At 44.6% G+C, this 24,645-nt stretch overlaps 1 protein-coding gene across 1 annotated transcript; it reads right to left on the reverse strand.

Moving 5' to 3' along the window:
- Positions 1 to 887: 887 nt before the first annotated feature.
- On the reverse strand, positions 888 to 3,576 carry GPR27 (G protein-coupled receptor 27). Its single transcript, XM_030569472.1, has one exon. The coding sequence runs from the start codon at positions 2,960 to 2,962 to the stop codon at positions 1,817 to 1,819; it is 1,146 nt and encodes a 381-aa protein (XP_030425332.1). The 5' UTR covers positions 2,963 to 3,576; the 3' UTR covers positions 888 to 1,816.
- Positions 3,577 to 24,645: the final 21,069 nt, after the last annotated feature.

Consider the following 24,645-nt stretch of genomic DNA (forward strand, 5'->3'; position numbering starts at 1 on the left):
CGCAAAGCCTGCACTACATACTTCAGGAAATTTTGTCTCTTAAGTTTTCTAGACTCAGAGTTACATCAAAAATTTGGTTTCACCATTCATTATCCAAATCTTCTCAGCCCTCTAATTTAACTGTCTCACCTAACAATAACTTGTAGTGTCTTCCATTAAAGTTAAGATATAGCAAATACATCTATGCAGTAACTTTACACTCAGGACAGACAGATCTCATCGAGTAGATGTATAATCATTTTGGACTAGTGTTTATGGAAATACTCTTGTAGCAGTCACTGAAATTTCTTCGCAGAAATTAAGTCCCTTATTTGTCATGTATGTGGCTTGTTATAAAACAGTGGAAATATTACTGTTTGCTAAATTTTATGTCAGAGAGAACTTCCTTGCCAAACAAATGTGTTTGACTACATCTCTCTGAAGAAGCTTAATTCGTGGTATGGAGAGGACAGATTGGTTCAGGATCCCACTCCCAGCAACTCAGTTAATACCTTTTAGGTAAGTTTTTTACAGCATAAGCCACTATAACAAAATATAAAAATGCTCAGTCCATTAATAATTCAAAATAACCTTCCTGATAAGTAGAGCCTTTAGATGAGCACAATGTTAAACCAAGCAACTGTGTTAAACTCCTTTGCCTACTAAAATTAGTGATAATTATCTAGATTTTTCCCATCATTAGTAGAAGAGCAATTTTTTACATGGCAATTAGTTTTACCAGACAGAAAAAGAATTGTGCTATTTAAACCTGTCACTCATCACGAACTTAAGTCTCTTTAAAAATACTTTAGTCACTTTTATTGGTATAAATACCTAAAATGACTATGAACAGCAAATGAGAACTCTGTGCTTCTCCATGACATCCTAAACTGTGAATTATACTCAGACATAAGAGACATGCAATTTTGAATGCACACAAATTCTGTCAGAAAGCACTATTCTGCCATTCTAAAACAACTTCATAAAGTGTCAGTATTTTATTAAAGAAAACAGTCAAAACGTACAAGTATGTGATCCAGTTTTGTAGATAACTTCTTACAAAGTCAGTAAAATATTAATTCAATCTAGTTTAAAAACTGGTAGAATTGATCATTTTTAAAGTTGATATTCATTTTAAAATCACATTTCACAAAGAATTCTGAAATATTACCAAATGAGTAGTGCAACAAGAAAATTAAAATTAGTTCTACACTGTGTTTGCATTTCAGGCAAAAATTACGTCACTGCTTTCAATACTTAAAATCACTTGAGAATGTCAACCCACCAGCTCCCCATAGAAACTGAACACTGCTTCTGAACACATTAGGAACTTCCTCTTCTTGACTTCAAAACAAATAATAAAACAACACCTTTTGAGGTCATCAAAAATAACTTTTGTATAAAATTTTGTCTTGGCCTTTATCAAATCTTGAATAAAATTGTTAAGCCTTTATCAAAACAGATAGGAATAAGGGATAAAACTACCAGGGCCTTTTATCCAGATCAGGTGCAGTCACACTGACAAAGGTTAGAAGCAAGACCAGAAACTTGGAGCCCTGTTTTGTTTTTCTTAAAAACCACACAAAGACATAAATAAAACTGCTTCTTACAACCTAAGGTTTGGGGTATTGTGTTCATGGAAGTGGCCCACAGGCAGCAATCCCTTATGTTTTGAAGATGGCATATGCAGAGTATAAAAAAAATAAATAAAATAGCTTCTGACAGCTGAAAGTTTAGGGGCAAGGTGGTGATTTGAATTTCCTCAGAACCAGCACTCTGGAGTTCATATGCAGAAATATGGAAAATGATCTATTTTTTCATTAATAGAAAAGCGACCCTACATGCCAAAGCTCTTGAGATCACAAAGGATGGTGCCCTGGGTGCTCTGTATCCTTTGGCAGCAGGGGAAGTGGGCTCTGAAGCAGACCCTGAACTCCTTGTTGAAGACGAAGCACAGGATGGGGTTGACTCCTGCCTGGGCGAATGTCATCCAGACCGAAGCAGTCAGGTAGGCCTGAGGGATGGTGCTGGCCTTGATGAAGACCCGGAGGTAACAGGCCACGATGTAGGGGGACCAGAGCAGCAGGAAGAGCAGGGTGATCATGTAGAACATCTTGCAGATCCTCTTCTCCATCTTGAACTCCTCCAGCACCAGCAGCCTCTTGATCTGGCTGTGGGTGGCCTGTCTGATGCCCACCAGGGTGGGCGGAGTGGGGCCCCTGCCAAAGCCAGCCGTCCAGTTGGCAGCAGCTTGGCCGGTGGCTCCCGGCCCATGGAAGGTCCAGTTCTGGCTGATGGCCGGGACGAGCTGGGCCGGCTTCATCTTGCGGTGGCCGTGGATGAAGAAGAGGAGCTTGCCGTAGACCAGGTGGGTGGCGGCGATGACGGCGGCCAGCATGAGCATGAAGCCCAGCGTGTCGTTGGCCTTGACGTAGCGGTGCTCGAAGATGCACTGCTCCTCCTCCCGGATGAACTTGTAAGTGCCCACATCGAAGACGGGCGGGAAGGCCATGGCCATGGCCAGGGTCCAGACCATACACACCATGGCCAGGCAGGTCCAGCCCGTCATGCGCTTGGCGTAGAAGCGGTGGTGGGCGATGGCCATGTAGCGGGTCACGCCCACGCAGAAGAGCAGGAAGGCGGCGTGGAAGCAGAAGAGGACGGCCAGGAAGGCCAGCACCTTGCAGCTGAGCGGCCCGTGGGGCCAGGCGGCCGCCCCGCTGCGCACCGACAGCATGACGAAGGGGAAGCAGGCCAGCGAGCGCAGCGCGTCGGCCAGGCACAGGTCCAGCAGCAGGTAGTAGGGCGCGCGGTGCAAGTGCCGGTCCTTCAGGATCAGCCAGGCGAAGAGCACGTTGCCGGCCAGGCTGACGCACAGGATCAAGCCCAGCGTGGCCAGCTTGAGGCCGGAGGCGCTGAGCAGGCCGCCCGGGCTGGGCAGGTGCGGGCTGCTGCTGCTGCTGAGCTCGCTGGCGTTCGCCATCGATCGGGTAAGGGGGGCGCCGCTCCGCCTCCTCCTGGCTCCACTCGCGCGCGGCGGGGGGCTCCTGGCTCAGCTCTCAGCTCCCACGGCGCCCTCCAGGACACAGGCGGCGGCTGCTGCTGCTGCATCCATCCCCGCCCGCCGCCTCGATGCGCTCTGGCCCCATCACCGCTCCCCGCCGGCTCCCTCTTCGCGATCGGTCCCGCTCCGCTGCTTCATGCACAGGCCGGGCTCAGGGCTGGGCTGGGCGTGTGCGGAGCGCGGCTGCGGCGCCTCCATGCCGGCATGCTGCCCCCCACTTCCTCTCCTCCTCCGCCCGCCTCGGCCAGGCCCCCCCGGTGTCCCTCCTGCAGCGGGGCGGGAGCCTTTGATCATCGGGGGCCATGCAGCTTGAAAGGTCTCCTAGCGCCGCCGGGGGAGGGAGGCTGCAGGGGGAAGGGGCGCCTCGGCTCCGGCATCGTGCAGCATGGCACCGCTCCCGAGTCTTTTGTCTCCCTCCCGCCTTCCCACGGGGCTTCACCGGCCGCGCTCGCCTCCCACCGCCTTCCCCGGGGAGCGCCGGGGGCACCGGGGCTGGAGCAGGCGAGCAGCCGCTACCTTCGGGGCTGGCTCGGGCTCGGGCTCGGGCTCGGGCTCAACTTCCGGCGAGACGCTCCTCCGGAGCCAAGTTTAGGGGCAGGCTGAGCCTGCGCAGAGGAGCCGGAGCAAGGAAATCCCGGGGGTCGGGGGAGCCGTTCGCTGCTTCTCTCTGTCCTTGCTTTCCCCCAGGACAGCCGGGGGAACCCACGCGTGGGGCACGGCGTTAAGGAGGGGATGAAATGGGCCAAGTCTCTTTAGTGACGCTCCTCCACTGGGGAAGCTGAGTCGTGTCCTGAGTGTGCGTGGGGAGTGAAGGGTTGGTGGGCTTCGCCCTGCTGCTTGGACATTTCTGTGCCCCTGCCTGCCAGAGGATAAACTCTTGTTGTTTTCTTATCCCTCCCTGGAGCTCCTTTGCCTTCAGCGGGGCCAGCTGTTATGTAAAATCTCTGGGGAGAAAAGGAGGGAGACATCCCCCCATCTACCCACTCACTCTTAAATTCAGAGGCTGTCCCCATCAGCGTGGATTTTCCCTCTCCTCCCAAGGGAATGCGATCCTTATCAGTTACTAATGAGTGACTGCCTGCCATAATCCAAACATGGGGACAGAAAGACCCAGAATGAGGATCGGGAGACCAAGTGTGAAAAATTGGGACACTTTTTTGACGGGGGGTGGAAATAGTTGCTTATATAAGACAAAACTCCTAATAGCGGGATGATCCTGATAATATTGAGATGTCTGGTCACCCTAAATGAGGGACACAATGGAAAAGAATAGTTCCTGAAATGTAAGGTAGCATGGAGTCCGTTTGTTTGATAGCTAATACTTTCAGGAACTTTGATTTCATGGCTTCCTGACAGAAATAATTTGCAATGTTAAATAAAGTATACAAATCAAAACCACAGCAGGTCTGGATTCCACAGCCCTGGCACGTGTTGATTAGTACCTGACTCCTCAAGTAGCCTCATTGATTTCTCTGGGGCCATGCAAAGAATACAGTACTATTCAATGTGGGTAGAAATGTCAAAATCTGGCCCAAAATAAATTAACGTTTGAAATGAAACATCAGTGTAGGGACACTAATCCCACTGCCCTGGCCAAATTCCAACTGAGGCACTGCCTGTCCTTCTTCCCAATAATACAATACAGAGGAGAAAATTCTTCTCTTCTTGGTCTAACAGCTGTGAGCTGTTAATAGCCTCCAGGTTCCACCCCAGAGGTAGCTGTCAGAGAAGGCTGAAGTGATCCCTAATGTACATATAGTTTATAAAGTGCCCATTTCAGATGAGAGTATATCCATGCAAAATATTCTTGAGTTAGCTTTTGCCAGCGTTAAGGGATGAGTACTTTATTCCATGGGTAGCCCCTTGGCTTCAATGGAACCAGTCACAGTAACTGCAGCTCTACAAGAGTAAGGCTGGCAGGGTGGGGCCCATCATTATTTATTGTCTGGTAAAAGAAAAAACAGGTTTGTGCAACAAGTAAACGGAGGTACCAAATAAAGGCTGTTCCCTAGTAACGGGAGTGAATTCAGAAATATGGCTTAAGTGCTCTTTGAAAGATTTGGAGCTAATGTTCTGTTCCTGCATAGGAACTGAGGGACAGGGATGGTGGGCAAAAGTGGCTTTAAAACACCTAGTTGCTTGCTGTTTTCATGTCTAGGGGCCTGTCAACTCCAGAATTAAGTTACAGCAACCTTGGCACCATCCACCAACTCAGAATAGCCACAGAAAGTTTTTTGTGACAAGGGGGTGAACACACCTTAGATCTGCATACGCTGGGGCAACTGAACTGTTGGTGACAATTGATATAAAAAGGGTACTAGTTTGGCTAGTGTTGTCTTGGGGAGCCAGTGGGGTGTAGGGCAAGGTGCTGTGCTTCTGTTTCCCCTTCCACCCTTTGTCTTGCCTACTTAGTATAAACTTCAGGATTCTCTCTCTCACTTTGTGTTCGGACAGCATCTATCACAGTGAAGCCCTGTTCTCAGTTGGGGCCTATAGGTGCAACTGTAATATAAATAATTACAATGTGATGTAGTTTTCTTAATAGCCTCTTGTGAGGGCCTTTGTCAAAGACTTCCTGAAAATGTAAACAAATTATAGGAATCCATTTAGTTTTATTCAGTATTATTTCTTCTTCAGGCTGTCAAAGTGGATTCCATAGAAAATAGTCAGTCATTCATAGCAGCCCAAGAAAATTAAAATACTAGGCTAGACAGAATCTATTGGAATAGAACTTTCTGCCTAATTTCAAAATTTTACTATTGGGTTTAGTGCCAAAGGATCAGATTCTGATCTCTGTTATGCCACTGTACGTTTGGATTAACTCAATTGAAATCCCACCATTGGTGAAACTGAGATCAGACTTACCCAAAGAACTAGCAGGGGCAATTTACACTAATTCATCACATAGATTTTTGTTGACTCGTGGTTTTGTTCTGGTTTGTATTTTTGTATATTGGTATCATTAGGCAAGCAGAGAGACCCTGATAGCAAAATGCAGGTAATTAAATGCGGGAAGGAACCAGACGCAGACAGCTTGTGTGTTCAGGAGAGCGCCCCGCCGTGAGGCGTGGCAACCTTTTTATTCTTTCAGTTACAGCATCATGCATAGCTTACAGCCTTGTTTACTTGTTTCGCATTGGTGGAGGACTCTCTCTTCCCCTTTTCCCCTCACCCATTGCATGTGGGCAGAGCGTGCGGTATTTTCCTAATCTTGTGATAATATGGAGTCAGCATTCTGAGACAAATCAGCATTCTGTGGCAAAGGCAAAAGGGGGTTTTGCAGGGGGCGGTTTCTGGTGGTTTGCCAGCCAGGACCGATCCCTACATCTCCACCTTTTGTTTTTAAAAGGAAAAGGCAGGCTTTTGTTTGGACCATGGGCACCCTTGGGTGCACAATGAAATTAAGGAGGGAATGCACTGAATGCCACAGCAGGTGAGCACGAGGAATAAGAGGCAGAGTCCTCCGTAGGTTATTAGCTGATGTAGCCAACCCCATCCCGGCAGCCAGCTAGATAGCCAGTTCCACCAGGATGAAAAGGGGTCACTGTCAATTTGAATCTAAGCAGTAAGATTCTTAATAATGGCTAATTGATTGTCAATAGCATAAAAATGATCAGAAATATTAAAGCAACACATATTATTAACTTTTTCACAACCATAATGATGCAGAAGCAAAAGATAATCAATAGCAGCTCTATTTTGCAAAAATCCATGACGTAACTGCATTTGTTCCTCATTAAGCAATGCCACTGCAATAGACGTGGCATTAAGAGCTTTAACCGCTAAGCAAGCTAACCAATTAAAATTTTTACTATTACTAATTATTAAGCCAGGTATGTCAACCAAGGAGGTGGCCAAGGCATTATACATAACATCACACAAAATTTAGCATTTAGGCAAGCAATAAGGGCAAGTAAAAAATTCTCCGGGGACTTCTCCTTATCTTGTTGCTTTAGCAGGTGGTCAGCCTGTTGGGAGAGAGACTTCATCTGCCCCCATGTCACTGGAGCATTGGGAGGACCGCGGTATCGCTCTTGAGACAAAGTCACTGTTGTAGTTATTAACGGGTTAAAATCAGGAATGGGATCGCTAAGGCTCTGGTGCCACGCCATGCTGTGGGTTGCAAGTGGGGTCCTCCTTCCACGGACGTATGTAACGAGCTGGAACCCACACCGGTCCTTGTGGTGTGCTGACGGCCGCGTATCCCCGCCCCCAGGTTATCAAAGGAACTGGGGCACTCCACGTAGTGCCGGGGAGCTGCCGATACGTCACTTTTGGGGCGGGGAGTTCCTCCTTGCACCTAAAATGTTTTTGTAAGCGGGAAACATAATGGGTACCATCAAAAACAAGATTTAAATGATTGATTGTATATAAGACGTGTGCTAGATTTAAATGATTGATTGTATATAAGACGTGTGCTAACCACTCCTCCTTGTCTGGCAAGGTGGGCGGAATTCCCTCTTTTGTTTTTTGTTGGAGGAGAGCTGTTTTTAAGGTGCGGTTGGCACGCTCCACAATGGCCTGGCCCTGTGAGTTGTAGGGGATGCCAAAGGTGTGCACAACGCCCCAACGGGAGCAAAATGCAGCAAATTGTTGAGAGCAGTATGCAGGCCCATTATCTGTTTTGAGCTTGGCTGGGATGCCCATAACAGAAAAGCAACGAACAAAGTGATTGATAACGTGTCGAACACGTTCTCCTTTATGGGGTGTGGCCCAAAGGTAACCTGAGTAAGTGTCAACAGTAACATGAAGAAAATTCCAAGGGGAAAAAGGGGGAAAACGTGTAACATCCATTTGCCAAAGTTGATTGGCACCGAGGCCGCGGGGGTTAACGCCAGTGGGAGGGTAGGAATGAAGGGAGGAACACTGCGGGCATTGTTGGACAACAGCCTTAGCTTCGTCCAATGGGATGGAGAATTGGTGCGCAAGCGCTTTAGCATTTTGATGATGAAAGGCGTGGCTGGAGGTAGGGGAGTGAACCCAGGAAATGCGCACTTGTGCATCAGCATAAGCGTTGCCTTCAGATAACATTCCGGGGAGGGGAAGGTGGCTACGAATATGTGCAATGAAGAAGGGATGGGTCCGGGCACGTAACAATTGCTGGAGGGTAAGGAAAAGGGCAAGGAGTGACCGCTCCATGAGTGGAGTAACATAACTGCCGGCTATAGCAGTGCCAACATTTGCAACATAAAGACTGTCTGTAATAACATTAAGTGGAATATTGGGGAAGTGAGAAAAAGCTAAGCAGAGAGCAGCAAGTTTTGCTTGCTGAGGGCTGGTTTGGGGAGTAGTAAATTTTGAATGCCATTGTGCGTTAGAACGCCAGGAAACCACACCGCGGGTGGGGCTGCCATCAGTAAAAACTGTAAGTGCATTAATTATGGGGGTTTGCTGGCAAAAATTACAAAATACAGTGGGAATGTGACAAATGGCATGCAGGCGAGGATCTTTCTCAATATGATAGGACAGGGAGCCCACAAAGCCTGCCAGGGCTAATTGAAGGGCATCCGGGAAGGCAAGGGCTGATTCGGTCTTTGGGTAGCGCTTCTTTACCTGTGAGAAAAGAAACTTAACACATTTCATTAGTGCCTGGCAGTGTTTTGCAAATCTCATAGCTGCTTGGGCACATTCAAGCCCCACCCCCCTTTCCTTGGTTATCAGCCAAGTTTTAGCTGTGAGCAGTGTCCTTGAATGGAGACAGTGTCTTATCTACAGTCTCCTAGCTTCTTTTTTCTTTTTAGTTAACTCATTCTGTTCTTTTTTTTTTTTGTTTTCCCTTTTTGGCTTCCTTTAACCTGCAAAGGAAACTTTTACTTTTTACTTATACACCTTTTCCCAGCAACGAACACGTAAACATTGCCATTATACAGTACATTAGTGTTATTATTTAATATATGTCACACATACTTTTTTACTAAAATAACCTTATTACAGAACTTTGGAGCAACGAGCTAGAACAAGCACACCCACTTTGAGGAGTTCATTGAATTCAACCTCTAGTCCAATGGCTTTCCACCATCCCCAGCCCTCTGGCTAGAAATTTGAGGCAGCCAGAAAGATCCCATGTACAATATGGGGAGTGGGTTAACTTTTCATGTCTTTGCTTTCAAAGACCGTTGGCATGCAAATTATAACAACAATTTCTGTTTCTTACTTAAGCAAATGCATTAGACTTTAGTGTATTACATTTTTTTGATTTATCCAAACACCTTGTATTTTAAAGGGGAATAAAACAAGTATCTGCATTTAACCCTTTTATTTTATTTTAACTAGACTATCCTATGAAAATATTAAACACAACAATTTTGGCCACGAGACAAACACCACAAGACAGGACATAGAACACAAAACATAATTCCTGTTGTGCCAGTAAATGCATGATACGTTGAATGCTGTTCAGCTGGCATTAGTTTTTTTTTTTGATTATCTGAAAGACAAAAAACAGAGGTCTACCCACCCCTTCTGGGTAGACAATCATCGCTTGAAATATACAAATACCCTTGTTGACTTCAGGCAAGAACAGAGGAATTACCCCATATTTTCTTATATTTGTTTCATAAGCAGCCTAGGTTTTCAATTACATAACACTGTATACATTCTTCAGCTAATTTAACTAAATTATTCATAGCCAAACCAAATAATAGCAATTCAATAATTTTTTCGCCTAAATTTATTTACAAACATTTCGCAGACACCAAGAGCCCTTTTCTTTAGCATATTTACAAAGTTCAACTGCTGTTTCCTCCAGCAACTACAGAGTTAACTTCTCACTCTCCCTTAAATCACTTGCTTGTCTCCCAACAGCCACTTTTATCAACTTAAATCACCATGCCAAGTAAGTCCTGGGTATTTGAAATCCCCATGCTTACACTTACTGACTTTTTTCTTCCACTACACCCGTAAAGTTTTTCAACCTGCTTTTCAATTTCTCTCTCTGTTGCCTGCCTGCCTGGGCCCGATCCTGCTTTTCTTGCTGAACCGTCCCTTCCATGGGCACCAACTTGTTCCACTACTAGTTTAGCTAGGAGGGTGGGCTTTTTAACTAGCCCCCACCCCTCCTGGTCTTTTTTCTTAAACCTTCTTACTCACAAGACTACCCGAGTCCTCCTTCATGAGGCTTGCCACCTGAACAAAAATCCAAACCCCTTTAGAGAGTTTACCTAGAGACCCACCCATCTGTCTGCTGACACTTAAACAGAAAAAAGAAATTACACAGAGCGCAGAGGGAATTACAGTCTAAGCCAGACTTTCCCACTTCTATACACTGTCCGCTACAGGGGACGGGACAGAAGGATCTCAATTCAACCTCAGAGCTTCCTCGCACTCTTGGCTTCCACTCCAAGGAATTACGAACGAGAGGTTCAGTTCCGCCCACACTCCTAACGCCCAAATGTATACAGAGCAGAAAAACAACAGTAACCGGTTAAACAGAACAGAACCAGAACCAAATAGCATTTCCTTATCCTATTAAGGCATACTTTTACTTATGCAATTCTTAACATATAGCACCAACAGTACCAAGCAAGGCAAACACAAAATAACAAGGGTAAAACAAATAGATGGTGTAAATTCTGCAGTGCTCCCCCCTTCTAAATTGCTCACCAAGCTGTGACAAATTTCTGTTACCAATCTATCCCTCGTGTCAGGTGATCAGGCTGACACTACAGGATCGCTGGGGGAAGATAAAGAAAATACACCATATAACTGAATTTTGAAGCTTCATTAATAAAATAATAAAACAACAATGGAGAGTGTTGGGAACGCTCCCACATCACTCAGGAAAATATTAATGCCCCAAGCCCGAAGCTTCTTTCACACTTACACAGGTACGTCCAGACTGGCCACTTCTGTGTGTAATGTTCAGAGGAGGGGGAGAGGTGGAAGGGAGATTATCCTGTATACAGCTTGTCCAGAATTTCCAACATGCTTCTGCTCTTGAGAGGGCTGTTCTTTTACACCCTGGAATCTCCTGCGGCGTCTTTTTCAGAGATTCCAGTCCAGGTCGGCTGCCTGTGGCTTCCGACTCCAGGGTCACAAAGGCACACTGTTGGATCTTACTGGACAGTTAAGCTTTGCAAATGTAATTTCAGTTCTGTAACTTGTATTTCCTTTGCTTCGCCTCTGTCTATATTTTTCCTTCACAGCCAGCTGGGGCCGAAAGCAGCCTGTACCGCGCTTGGAACTGGAGGGGGCAAAAGGGAGGGGGCGACGACAGCAAGGACTCAGAGGGGGCTAGACTAGGGGCTGTCGCCCTGGGTGCAGGACTTGGGGTTTCAACCTCCGTGACATATGAGGGAGGTGGGGTAGGGGTGGGAGAGGCAAGCGGGGGCGCCTCCTTTCACAAACGCCCGATTGCCTCTGCACAATGTTGCCACAGCAAGATGTGTTGGATGGGCGCTCGTGGCTCCCTTAGGAGCCGTTCGCCCACATTTTGCCAGTCAGAAACCTCGAGAGATCCTTTCTCGGGGTACCAAGGGCACTTAACCTCTATAACATGGAGCAAATCCTCCACATGTTGCTGTGATGCTGTTATGCGACCAGTTACCTTGAGTAACTTAACCAGCTCTTTCACATGAGCCTTCTGTTGCACGGACAAGTCCCCCCCCATACTCACGAGGGAGTGCGCAAAGACGCACTGAGGTGCACCACGGCTCGACCGGCCGGTGGGTACGGAGGGCTGGAATCACGTCGGGGTCACCAGATGCGGGAAGGAACCAGACGCAGACAGCTTGTGTGTTCAGGAGAGCGCCCCGCCGTGAGGCGTGGCAACCTTTTTATTCTTTCAGTTACAGCATCATGCATAGCTTACAGCCTTGTTTACTTGTTTCGCATTGGTGGAGGACTCTCTCTTCCCCTTTTCCCCTCACCCATTGCATGTGGGCAGAGCGTGCGGTATTTTCCTAATCTTGTGATAATATGGAGTCAGCATTCTGAGACAAATCAGCATTCTGTGGCAAAGGCAAAAGGGGGTTTTGCAGGGGGCGGTTTCTGGTGGTTTGCCAGCCAGGACCGATCCCTACAATTAAATCTGTTTTTTGCTTACTACCAATACATCCCCAAGCTGATTTCAGCTGTTAGGTTTCTCATTTGCACAAAAGTTGTACTATGCCTATGGGTCGTTTAGTGTTCTGTGTAGTTTTCAAGGCATTTCTCATATTTGTACAGCAGGCAGTTTACTTGAGTATGTGATGTGCAGTCTCCCGTATACAGCCTGAATGGTCCTGCATTCCTTGGCTCCAAGGTTAGCAGCAGCAATGCCTTCCAGGAGGGAGCTAAGGCACTTGATATCCTAATTGCCCACAGTACAACAAAGGACTAAGCTAATGGAATCTGAACAACAAAATGTAGGCTGCCAGGAGATAAACTAAACATTTTCCCAAGTGCAACTACAGGGCTAGGCAGGGGAGTAAGAGGGAATTAGAACCCTTAATGTCTGTGCAGGCTACTTGAATCTTGGGTTCAGGGTCAAAGAGCATGCAGGTACCACACACCTGCTATCCTCTCTCCCCCCTAGAGCAAGGGGGAGGCAGGAAAGGAATCACGGTTCTCAGAAGAATGATTCCTTCCCTGTGCTGCACCTGAGATGACACAGCTATGTGCTGCCCCTATGCAGGGTGAGAGGTAAATTCTCAAGCCCAGATTCTGTAGCACACCTCCTGAAAGGCACCTCAGAGAAGGCTGAGCTCAGGGGAGAAGGAGACAAAAGTGGCTTTTAAGCCATCTCAGCACTGCCTGGTGGCTGCAGGGGCTGAAGTGGTGTTAGAGCAGCCCTAATGGCTGCTGTCATTTACACCAACTTCCAAACAATGCCTGTGGGTGGCACTGCAGTCCAGAATCCCCACAGTGCTCAGTGTTCCTGGAATGAAGCAGGTGGAGGGTAGGGGAGAGACAGAGAAGGAATTGGGTGGGAATTTCTCTTTGGGCAAAATGCAGGGGGAGATTCTGGCCTTTACTGCTACACTCCACTCCAGCAGTGTATAGAGACTGTAAAGGAGCCACAGAGGGCTGAGGGAGAATCCCATGGCATAAAAATCCATACATTACCCTGGTGTTGGGGGTGGATTGTGGGTTGGAGAGAGCATGCCTGTAGCATAGAGCAGTAGGGGGATTCTGGGCTGTAGCACCACCTGTAGCCATCTGTTGGGGGCTGGTGTGAATTACAGAAGCCGTGAGGGCTTAAAAGCTACCTGTGTCTCCTCCTCTTCTGAGTTTTTTGCTTTCTGTGCTGTGCCTCAGCTGGCACAGAATCTGGCCCTGTGAATTTATGTCTCATCCCGAGCAACGGGCAGCACACAGCTGTGTCCTCCAAGAATAGCAAGATGATCTGGCTTGATCCTTAACACATGTCCCAAATATTTCCATCTTTTTGTCTGGATTAGTTCAGAGAGAATAATAAGTTGTATTACGGTAGCATCTAGGAATCCTGGATAACTTTACTGGGGAAGTTATTCCAGTGCTCTCAGACACTACCGAAATACAAATAATTGGGCAACTGGAGTAACATACAAAAGGGGCTCACTGAAAGAATAAACTCCATCAAATACTACTCCGAGAGGAAAATGTCTGGGACTTGATACGTGCAAAGAGCAGCCTAGGCTAGACAGGGAGGGTGGAGCTTTTTCCATAATCTAAACTCATCTGACGCAGTGGGCAGGATTCAGATTTTAGGAGCCTTGTTCATGGACAAGGGCCCCATTGTGCTAGGAGCTGTATAAACACAGAACAAAAAGATAGTCCCTGCCCCCAAGGAATTTACAATCCAAGTATAATACAAGACAACAGATGAATATAGATAGATGTGGGAGTATAAGGAAACAAGGTGACAGTATTGGTCAGCATGATAGGCAGTGATATCAGTGCAAAGGCAGCCTAACCAGTGTCAATTTTTTTGGTAGTATGATGGCAAAGAGTTTTAAGGAGAGATTTTGAAGGAGGATAATGAGGGAGCTTTGCGGATGTTTTTGGGGAGATCCCCCAAGGAATAATACTGTGTGACAACTGTAAAACAGAAGGTGACACACCATTAAATGAATATTGGGACATTACCATGACAGTGGTGTAAGGAATTGTAAACCTTGATTGTATTACCTGATTTAAAGTGGGTTGCACAGCAACCATGCTTCCCTGCTGTAGCCTATATCACACAGTGCATTGTCTCCCAAATAAGTAAACAACGAGTATAGAATAAAATGGTGATTTAAAGGAAAACAAGCCTCTCCCAACATCAGTCCCTAACTCCACTTTCAGGAGTTCCAGCTGCCAGGTCACAGAGGTGGCATATTCAGGCCTGCCATGACAGTGGGATAGTTTAGCACCGGAAAGCTTTGCAGCCCGTAAAACTAGATTTAAGCATTTTTGGCTTGTCTCTGTTCATAGAAGTATTGCCACACTCGTGCAAAACATGCAAGTTAGACCTGACCAGGATGTTCTCCCCCAATGTCTTTGAGATAATGGAGAATGACTGAATATTAATGAATCCAGCACAATACCCTTCCATCAAGCCACTAAGCATGCATATAGTTATGCAGGTCTGGTCCAGAGGTATTGAGATGAGCAATCCAATTTTGGAAGGGGTTATCCCTGACAGCTTAATACCTGACATTTCCATACTGGGGTAGTAGATTCTATCCTGACAGGAAAATGGTCTCTCACTTAATGGGTCTATTCCATCTCTAACTACCAAGTTCCTGTAGCTCTTGAATAGAAAAAGAGAGCAGAGCTCTGCACTGACAGTAATCCTCCTCCACAGCAAGCTGGATGTTTTGAACTAGAACAGCTACTCGCATTTTCTCCCATGTGATTGTGAGTCAGGCTTGGCTTCTCTATTCTTCTCCATAATTGAACAGAAGATTATTTTGACTGGAAATAACCAGACAGACCCAGGTACCATGACTGTGATTGTCTCCATGCATGTCACTTGCTAAAAGTTCTTTAGCACTCACGTTCCCTACAACAGATATTAGCTTTTAAGAGCTCGCTTAATGGAGAGGGAGGAAAAGGAGGAGGGAAGAATGGGAATTTGGAATTCAGTTCTATCGCTGTCTTTTCTAAGATTGACATTCTGTGCTGTTGATAACGTGCTGTTCTTTAGAAACTGAGCTTTTGTAGATCAGTTCCTCTGTGACAGAGGACACAACAGTAGCAAGGCAGGAAATACCAGCACCATCAAGTCTTTCTATATAAGCTTTTGGCGGCACTTCCAGACCCTGCCAGAGACATTTTGACAAAGTTGCAAAAAATAATCATATGAAAAGCTCTTAAGGAAACTTTCTATGCGCATGTACGTTTTCTTCCTGCCTCAGTCCACTTTGCCATGTTACCCTCTCTTTGGGCCACAACTTGTTTGATTTGGTAGCATTTTACACCCTCCTCGCACATGTGGAACTGACTAATCACTATGGAAGGCAGTGGGGACTCAGGCTCTGTATCTGACTGAAAGAGTCTCTAATGAGGCAGGTGCCAGATACGCATCAAAATCTAAACAGGTGTTGGAAGCCTGCAAGGAAAAGCTAATTGAGCCCTGATCATTATGGCAGGTGCAGCTCATGGACTCACCCTGAGTATAAGGGAGCTAGGCAACACCCCTTCTGGTCAGAGGAGAAGGTTCTGAGTTGGGGGTTTAGCAAGGTGTTTTTATGCTAGTAGAGTGGGTTACTAAGGCCTGCCTGAATCTTCCAGCAGGCGGTGGTTGTATTGGAGTAGTGTGAAGATACTATCTGCTTATAATGCCCAACAAAAGGAAATAGCTGAATCTCTTCAGTTCCTTGAACTACAACTCTTTGGCTCCCTCCACATGCCAACTGCACAGGCTTTGTCAGTAGCAATGTAACTACCTGGAATCAGGGCTATTCTGCCTGTGCACCTAATGTCTCAGCTCCTTATTCTGGAGTTAATGAGCTTATGGGGATACAAAGGTGCTTAAACTCCTTAGTCCAGAGATAAGTAGCTTTCTGCACTTAGAAGCTCCACCAGTCTCTTGCTCTGAAGCTATTATGCCTCTCAGCCCCAAAATCCCCTGCTTCAGCAGGTGAAGTTACAAATTCTTGTGACTCAAATTTTTCTTTTGGTTTCGGCCACAGATTGGGTTAAACTGCCAGCCGCGCTTGCTGGCCAGCTGTTGTAGGGCAGGCAATTTTTAGGCCACCTTTTCTAGGCCTCTCCCTTACTAGGGTGAGCAGTGCTGTCCTAAAGAGGACTGCTCAGATGCCTGGAGCTGCTGCCCCAAGTACAGAGCTGGACGGCCACCTATCCACAGGCCGCCTGCGTGCAGGATTGGGACTACGACTCCCAGTGGTAACCTCCACCTGTCGCTTTGCCTCTCCCCCATCGCCGCAGGATTGGGTGGTATGATGATGATGATTTGCACAGGACCTGTGTGTGAAAGCTTTTTAAGTGGTAGAGCCGTTGCACGGGAGCAATCCCACTCTCTCAACCTTAGAAGCCAGACACCAATGATACGAAAACTTGTCACGACTGGTAACTTCTTTGGTTGCAGTGGATGGCCTTGACGTCTTTCGTGCCTCGTCAAGCCCTTCGCTTTCCACAAAGCATTGCAGAACCGCCGTCTTAGCCGTTGGATCGTAGTGATCTCTTTCGCCCAGTCTGCCGGAGCTGACGTCACATGCTGGTAGGCCTAATTCACTGAGGGTTTGAGTCCCATCAATTATACTCACCTGGTTTGGCCGGCCTGTCGAAGCCGTTGCCAGGGTGTGGCCGCTGTGCATGCTGCAGCTACTTGGAGTCACAGGTGAGAGCTGAGTGACAGGTGGGGACCGAAGTGGATGGACTACCCCCGAAGGGGTACAAGCCCCCCCCATCAGAGGTCCTACCCCTCCCTGGGCACCCCATACACCCCTGTGACTAAATAATGTGCTATTAATTATCTGCATATGTTGCATCCTTCTTTAAGGACTGGATGTCACTTAAGCACAGAGATGAATATACAGGCTGTGAAACAGGGGGCTGAGAAGAAGGGAAGGAGTTCTTGTCCCTCTGTGACAACAATGCATATGGGGAATTGGTGATCTACTTCTAGTTCTACTCCTGTCCCTCCCCAAACCAGGCCCTTGAGGTGGGGTGCCATGAACTCCTGTGGAGCTATGTTGCATGGTATGAAGGAGGAGTAGACCCCCTTTGTGAGGTCCCTGAATTCTGCCCTTGGTGTAGCAGGACCCTTTTGGACCACTAAATTCAGGACCCTCCTGTTGGGAGACTGAGGGGGAATTTGTCTTTTTAACATATAGTTTTGTGCATCGTGTCCTCTTCCACATTCATAACTTTGTCAAACCTTTTCAGTATTCAGACTTAGCCAAACATGTTCTCTCTGCAGAAAGGTTCATTTAGCAACCATGGGCTGAACCTGTTAACATTGAAGTAAATGGTGAAACACCCATTGATTGAAATAGAAACAGAAAGCAAGTGTGTTCCCATGCTCTTTGCTGTTAAAAGAAAATGGACACAGTAATTTTATCACGTGGAAAGGGCTTTTACATTTTTTTAATGATTTACAAGGTTTTGCTCAAACTTTCCACAAAAACAAATTCACTTCTCAGCAGGGACAAAGCATGGAAGGTTTCAGCGAAAAGGGAATCTTTTGGAACGTTATGAGCATGTGGTATGAAACCAGGTTAAAATGAAAGTTTGTTTTGCAATACTTAATATATAGCTTGACTTCTACACTGGATACTGTAGTAATTATTTGTTAAACGTGGAAGATGTGCTTCTTATCATTCTATTTGTACAGCACAGAATATGATCCTGATTGGGATCGGTAGGTATTACTATAATACCTGACCTAAATTTCCATAATTAAAACATAGAATCATGTTTTACCAAAATAGGAAACACTAATTACTCTAACCTTTCCTTCATCTGCCATCAGATAGAATCAACTACACACTTCCACACATGGGAGATTTAGCTAAAAAAGGGAAACCTCAACAGTCTTTTTTTCAGAGGGAATGAGTCTTCAGCAATATATTAAGGACCCAGTCCTCCACCCACTTCTTATTAAGCTTAATGCCTACTACCACAAATAGTCTTATTGAAATCAATGGGGTGATTCCTGGGAGTAATTGCTACTCTTTGTGGGTGCACGATTTTAGAAATAAGAACATTTCTAATTGGCTAGTCAAAGCACCTTTATTTTTGTTCTGCATTTTGCCTTATTTTAGCTAAAAATAAGTGAGCCCAGTTCTGACTTCAGTGGAGCTACACTAGTATAACTGAGAAGAGAATTTGGAACACACCCCATATGTTTAAGTTTTGAAGTCGCTTGCTCTCCATGGGAATACCTGTAGATTTGATCTCCTAATTGAATTATTTGGCATGACAGCAGTAATAATGGAGTCCTACGTTGTCACTAGGTTATGATGGAACATATTACAAATAAAAATCTTTAACCTCTACTGTTGCTTGGGTATTATTCCACCTTATAATAATTACTTAAATATATTTATGTGGTGATTTTGTTGTACTGATAAATTTTGTTTTTCTGGTAATACAGAAAGTGCTCAGGTCAGAGTTTCACAACATAATTGTTCAGATAAAAGCTTAAGGCTTTCTACTGAAAAGCCTGTTGTCATACAGAAGAAATGCTTTCAGACATCAGTCTTCTCGGGGGCAATAATTTCCATATTTCTGTTGATTCCAGAAAGCAGTTTGGGAATCTCTTCACATTAAAACTTTAATATTTTTATTTTAAACCATCAAAGGATTGAGAGAGACGATTTATTTGTACTTACTCAAAATTGTTACACTTCTCTCATTCACTCTCAAGTTATAAGATCATTTAACTTGAACAAATAATAATACCTGAAATCTGATATTACTATTATACCACACACCTCTACCCTGCTATAACGCGGTCATGGGGAGCCAAAAATCCCTATCATGTTATAGCTGAAACCCCATTATATCGGGGTAGGGGCGGCAGGGCTCCAGCGGTGATTTAAAGAGCTCCGGGCTCCAGTCACTGCGGGGGGACCCAGGCCCTTTAAATCGCTGGCAAGCCCCACTGCCCCAGCCTCGGAGTAATGTCATCAGAGCTTCAGCAGTGATTTAAAGGCCTCTCTGGGCTCCCCACAGCAGCCAGACAGAGCCCCAGGCCCTTTAAATTGCCTGCAAGCTCCACTGCCGCAGCCCTGGGATAGCGGCAGCAGGGCTCCAGCAGGATTAAAAGGACCCGGGGCTCTCAGCTGCAGCTGGAGCCCTGGACCCTTTAAAGCGCCGCTGGAGCCCCTCTGCTACAGCACTATATGCAAACCCATGTTATATCGGGTCGCATTATAGTGAGGTAGAAGTGTACTTTGTATATTAGGCTTCAGGTGATTTATGACTGATAGCTGTGAACAAGCTGGCTTCAGAAAGTTTCATGTAGCCTATATGCCTGAGTAAAAGAATGCAAGACACTGCCCTGCCCCTCCCATACATCCTTTACATCATTGGACAGGCTACCCCAATCTTGAGTCAAGATGCCTGGAGCAAATGGAACAGGAGGGTGAGAAATGGGTACATTTTCAGGCAGAAGCTGAACTAATATAAGATTTATACCAGTACTAGAGAGTGCACATACAACAGTCACACCACTTTAATTAAACTGACTTACACCAATTTAATTTAACTTCTGTGTTTAGACAAGCTCTAAGCCAGTGTGCTAGGATGGGCTGCTATAGGCTATGACCCCCCTGGAGAAAAGAGGAATTAAGGAAAGAACTGGGACTCGAGGAGTATGTCTTAGCTACAGTGCCTTCAGAGACTGTCTGAGATGGTGCAGTTTGCTCAGGACTGTGCCTAGGCTTAGAATCTCGCCCTCATTGCTTTCATGTAGGGGGTGGGGGTGGGAGTGGGAGTTAAGTAAGCTATCCAGCACTTTTTATATTTAAAGTACTTCTCCAACATTATCTCATTTGAAAAAAAATTATGCTATTGAAATAGGGCAGAAAAAGGGTATCTAATTTTTATGAGTATTCATAGGTCTGTACTGAGCTTTTGTGGGCTACTAACTAAGGCTTTTAAAGCATTTTTATCATGCTATATTATTATTTTAGCTTTTAAGACAGTCTAATGAAAGGGAATCTATTATTTTAATAGCTCACTCTCTAGCTCTCTGGTAAAAGGTCTTACTCACTTACTGAAGTAAGTAGAACTTGAAATATCAGCTAGAAACTGACAGGAAGGTTGTGACATGTAATGGAGATGAGTGAATTATGTAACCAAAATTTGAGTGGAGTTTAAACGTCAAAATGCCCCAGAACTCCCAGATGCCCATTCAGGTTGTCAGACATAATGGATTGTTTTCTTTATTTTACCCACGTTTTAACCCCTTGTGTATTGGGGCTTTTTATTTTTATTCTTGGTTCTCACGTTCTATCTAACTAGGTTCAGTTTGACAGGAGTGTTTGGAACAAAAGCTCCACTTCAGGATGACCCAGAGGCCAGAGCTGTGTCAGAATAGGGGGGGAAGCTCTTTAAAATAGCCCGCATAAAATTTGCAAACATCTGGGAAATAAGAAGAGGCAGCTTGTTCAGTGCCATAAAAAACAGGGTACTTTAATCTTCCAGAATATTTAGTTTTAATGCCTTATGTATTAATCCTGCAGTCCTCACTCATGTGAGAAAATGGGACTTCTCTTGTGAATGAGTGCTGTGGGAAAGGACTTTTAATAGATTTATGATTTTTTGTTTGCCCTTTAAATGTTGTAGTTAGATTTAAAAAGGGGAGGATCAGTTATGTAAATAAGTAAAATCCATCCCTCAAGTGATGGTGCATGCCATTTAAAACCTTCCAGGCCATTCAACACCCATTTAAGCTTCACATTAAGGGCTTACGTGGTAGAAAGAGATATCGAGACTGGGGTGAATTGAGTCCTGTGAGCAAAATTTGGCTCACCAAGTTCAATAAGACACCTAAGGTCTGATACTGCTCCCTTTGAAGAAAGTGGGAGTTTGACATTGATTTCAGTGAGAGCAGGATTGAACTCCATCAAGACTGAGTCCTAGCATGCAATGCTCCATTTTATCTTGGTTGATGTGCCAAATAATAGGGACCTCAGGAAATCATCTAGCCCAACCACCTGTTCAAAGCAGAGTTAATCCCTAAATGTCCCCCTCAAGGATTGAGCTCACAACCCTGGGCTTAGCAGGCCAGTGCTCCAACCACTGAGCTATCCCTCTCCTAGTAGAGGGTATTTAAGAACAGTAAGTGTTATCTGGCTGTTGATGGTTTTGCGAGTCAAAAAGTTATTTCAAACAAGCTGGAAATAAAGCATTACTATATTGGTGAAACAGGATTGCTATTACAATCCAAGTTTTCATGGAATCTGGCGCATTGCCAGGATACTATCAACCATTAGTATTCTTTTTTGTTTTAATAGATTAATTCTAACATAATATACAAACAATATGTTAATAGGAGCTTTACTATTTAATAGGAGGCTATGGGCCTGATTGTTATCTCATTTACAGTATGATTTCAGTGATGTTAACCCCAATTTATATTGCCATAACTGAGCAAAATTTGACCCATTTGATTTATCCTTACCTTTTTATGTGAAGAAGAAATGTTTGCACCAAAGTCCGTGTTCTTGATCTGAACTAAGGAACACACTTTGTTTGAACTCTGCAGCTTTTATTTTTTAAATTTATATTTTATATCTGCATGTTTCTGTCCTATCCATGAAGCTAGTCTGCCTCTGGGGGCTAACTTACATAGGGGTCCATGGCTTTTCTTTCTTAAAGAACTGGTGTAGCCTAGGGGATGGAAGTTGCTGACCTTGGTGTAGAAGATTGTTGGCTGACTCATAAAACAGATTCCAACTCATAATCTGCAAAAGATGAGAATAGACTCCACCATATCTTTTCTTTTCCTTTTTCGTATTCTTCCCTTTATTGTGGAATCTTGTTTAATTCTTCACTATTTAAATAACGTATGCTGCTCCCAAACTTCGCAGTTCCCAGATCAAATCCACTCTAGCACACAAGTTGAAATGTTTTGCCCATTGTGTAGGATCTCTCTCCTGCCTATTGTTCCCTTCAGCTATGAGCCATAATATATACAACATGAAAAGATTTCCATCTGAGCTGGTGTCAGCATAAAGCAGCTGTTAGTTGCAGTGCCAATAGCATTTATCAAAAAAAAAAATCAAATTCTTTGCTCCAATGGAGGACACTAGTAACAAAATAAAGAACACATATTTGGGAAAGTGCATATGATAAGTAAAGCGTATTACAGATATTTCTTGGTGACATGAGGCAAAGGAAAGATGTTCAGAGGGTCTTTTTCTTTATACATCCAGTCCTGGTTTTAAAGCATTATTCTGATCAATTTTTTTTAATTTTTATTTTTACATTTCTGCACATGAAATTCCTATCCTGCTTAGTATTTGTTCCTTTCAAGTTTCAGAGTGGCAGCCGTGTTAGTCTGTATCCACAAAAAGAACGGGAGTACTTGTGGCACCTTAGAGACTAACAAATTGTATGTTCCACTCTATGCATCCGAAGAAGTGGGTTTTAGCCCACAAAAGCTTATGCGCAAATAAATTTGTTAGTCTCTAAGGTGTCACAAGTATTCCTGTTCTTTGTGTTCCTTTCAGTGTCTCAGGGCCTGATCCAATGCCTTATGACACTGGGAGCAGAGGTGTTCCATAAATGAGCATTAGTGGTCTAGCAGTAAAAGTAGAGTCTGGAGATCTGGGTTCTCTACCAAACTCTAACTCTGAGGCAAAGGTTCTGTGCTGTGTTGAAGCTGTGTTGCCCAAAAGCCAGTCAAACTGGTCACGGGAGGATTAAGGAGCTGATCTAATGCCCACTGAAGTCAATGGGAGTCTTTACGTTAACTTCGGTGGGCTTGGATCAAGCCCAGATTTTTTCCATAACCTTTTCCATTGGAATATGGAGGGGAAGGTATTTTCCCCCGTTATATCCTCAACCTTCCCTTTGCCCAGCTGCAGATTCCCAAGATGATTCTGAAGCCTCTTGCTTAGGAGAGTGCTATAGCGGCACTATCTATGCCTTTAGTACTAACCTTCCACTCTGCTCCATAGGAACTGAGGCTTAATGAATTGTAAATCACTTTGAGTTCCTTGAATCAAAGGTGATATAGAACAGGAAAGAGTGGTCATTATTTATCATTAAGATATTTGTCTTTAAAAGGATACAGGATAGATTTATATCAGTGCATATTTTTCTACCAGTTGTGAGTCATGCAATAGATAGATAATGCACTATATGGTAGATGGAAAGAAGATATCAGAAGCTCAAATTGGGATGCTGGCTTGGAAGAGCTAGTCTGTTTAGAACCCAAGATGTTTTCCGTATAGCTACTCTTCTAACCTCCTTCTTTGGCTGCAGTGCCTGTTTCAGCCAATGTAAGTTGTCTGATCTTCCACATCTTTCACCTTAGGTTTTGCCTCATGAGCTAAACTACAGGGAAAGTCCAAAAAGAGAGAGAGGCTCCTTTGCCCCAGAAGAAAAGAAGCTTTCAGCCAGTTTTCATAACCACAAGAGCAGGAGATCATGAAATACCATAACCATTCTACTGACCATTTTACATTGTATTCATTATGTAACACCTTCAATACTGATGTGCTGAGCAAAGTTTCAGTTTTTTGATCTTTTACCTGAAGATCAACCTGTACCAGGCAACTAGAATTTCCTGCTCCCTTGTGTCATCACTTAAGACATTTTCCCCTGAACACTTTGCAATGCATTATCTTCTCTAATCCATGTGTTGCATGCTAATAGTTTTCATAGTGTAACTGTACATGCAATTTTCTTTGCAATTATAATAGAAGCAGCAACAACTGCTATAGTAAAATGGTTTCCTTGCAGGGTCAGTTTGGGTCACATATTTTTCCAGATGGAAATTTTCCAAGCTTGCTGTCCTTCCCAAAGGTGATTTTTTTTTTATTTGAACAAAACCAATTCAGTCCCTTTTCTGTGTTCTAAATACGTATAATTCCTTTCTCACTATAAAAAAATGTGCTGAAGAGGCAGTGGGTTCTGAGAATGTTGCTGTTTGCTTTGTAATTTACCAAGGGGTCTAGAGGATGTAAAGGTTAGAGATGAGTACTAGGCACGTCACAAATTTTGCAAGAGGGAGCCCAGCTCTGAGCATCCTTAGTTTCTTCTAAGGAAAAAACCTAGTAAATTCCAAACTAAATACTACATTTAGGATGCCTGGCTAGGTACTCAAAAGTCAGGAAATGCCATAGCTAAGGTTGCACCGCAGCTGTAACTCGGAGCACCTCTGGTTGGATATGCCAGTGGAAAACAATGCACTGTGCAGGACAGGTTCCATGCTTTGTAACAAAATGAAAGGGAAGCCCATTTGTTTTGAACAAAATAAAGTTACATAATGGATTTTAGCTCTGACATGTTCCCAATTTGCAGCAAATGAACACATTAAATAGAGTATATCACTGCCCGTATCACTTGAATACATTCTGTTTCCATGGCAACCTCTGCTTAACAGCTTGGCTGATATGAAATCTTTCCTAGATGGGGGATCTCTTGCCAAAAACAGTGCAGTTCAACATTATACATATTTTTAGGCATTTTAAAACATTTCCTTTAACCTTTTTAGAAGTAAATATAATGGGTTA

The sequence above is a fragment of the Gopherus evgoodei genome, chromosome 7, assembly GCF_007399415.2.
Source record: "Gopherus evgoodei ecotype Sinaloan lineage chromosome 7, rGopEvg1_v1.p, whole genome shotgun sequence".
In the NCBI taxonomy this organism is placed as follows: domain Eukaryota; kingdom Metazoa; phylum Chordata; order Testudines; family Testudinidae; genus Gopherus; species Gopherus evgoodei.

Bases quoted from the DNA above. Each gene is read 5' to 3' on its own strand.
- GPR27 (XM_030569472.1), bottom strand. From the start codon at position 2,962: ATGGCGAACGCCAGCGAGCTCAGCAGCAGCAGCAGCCCGCACCTGCCC.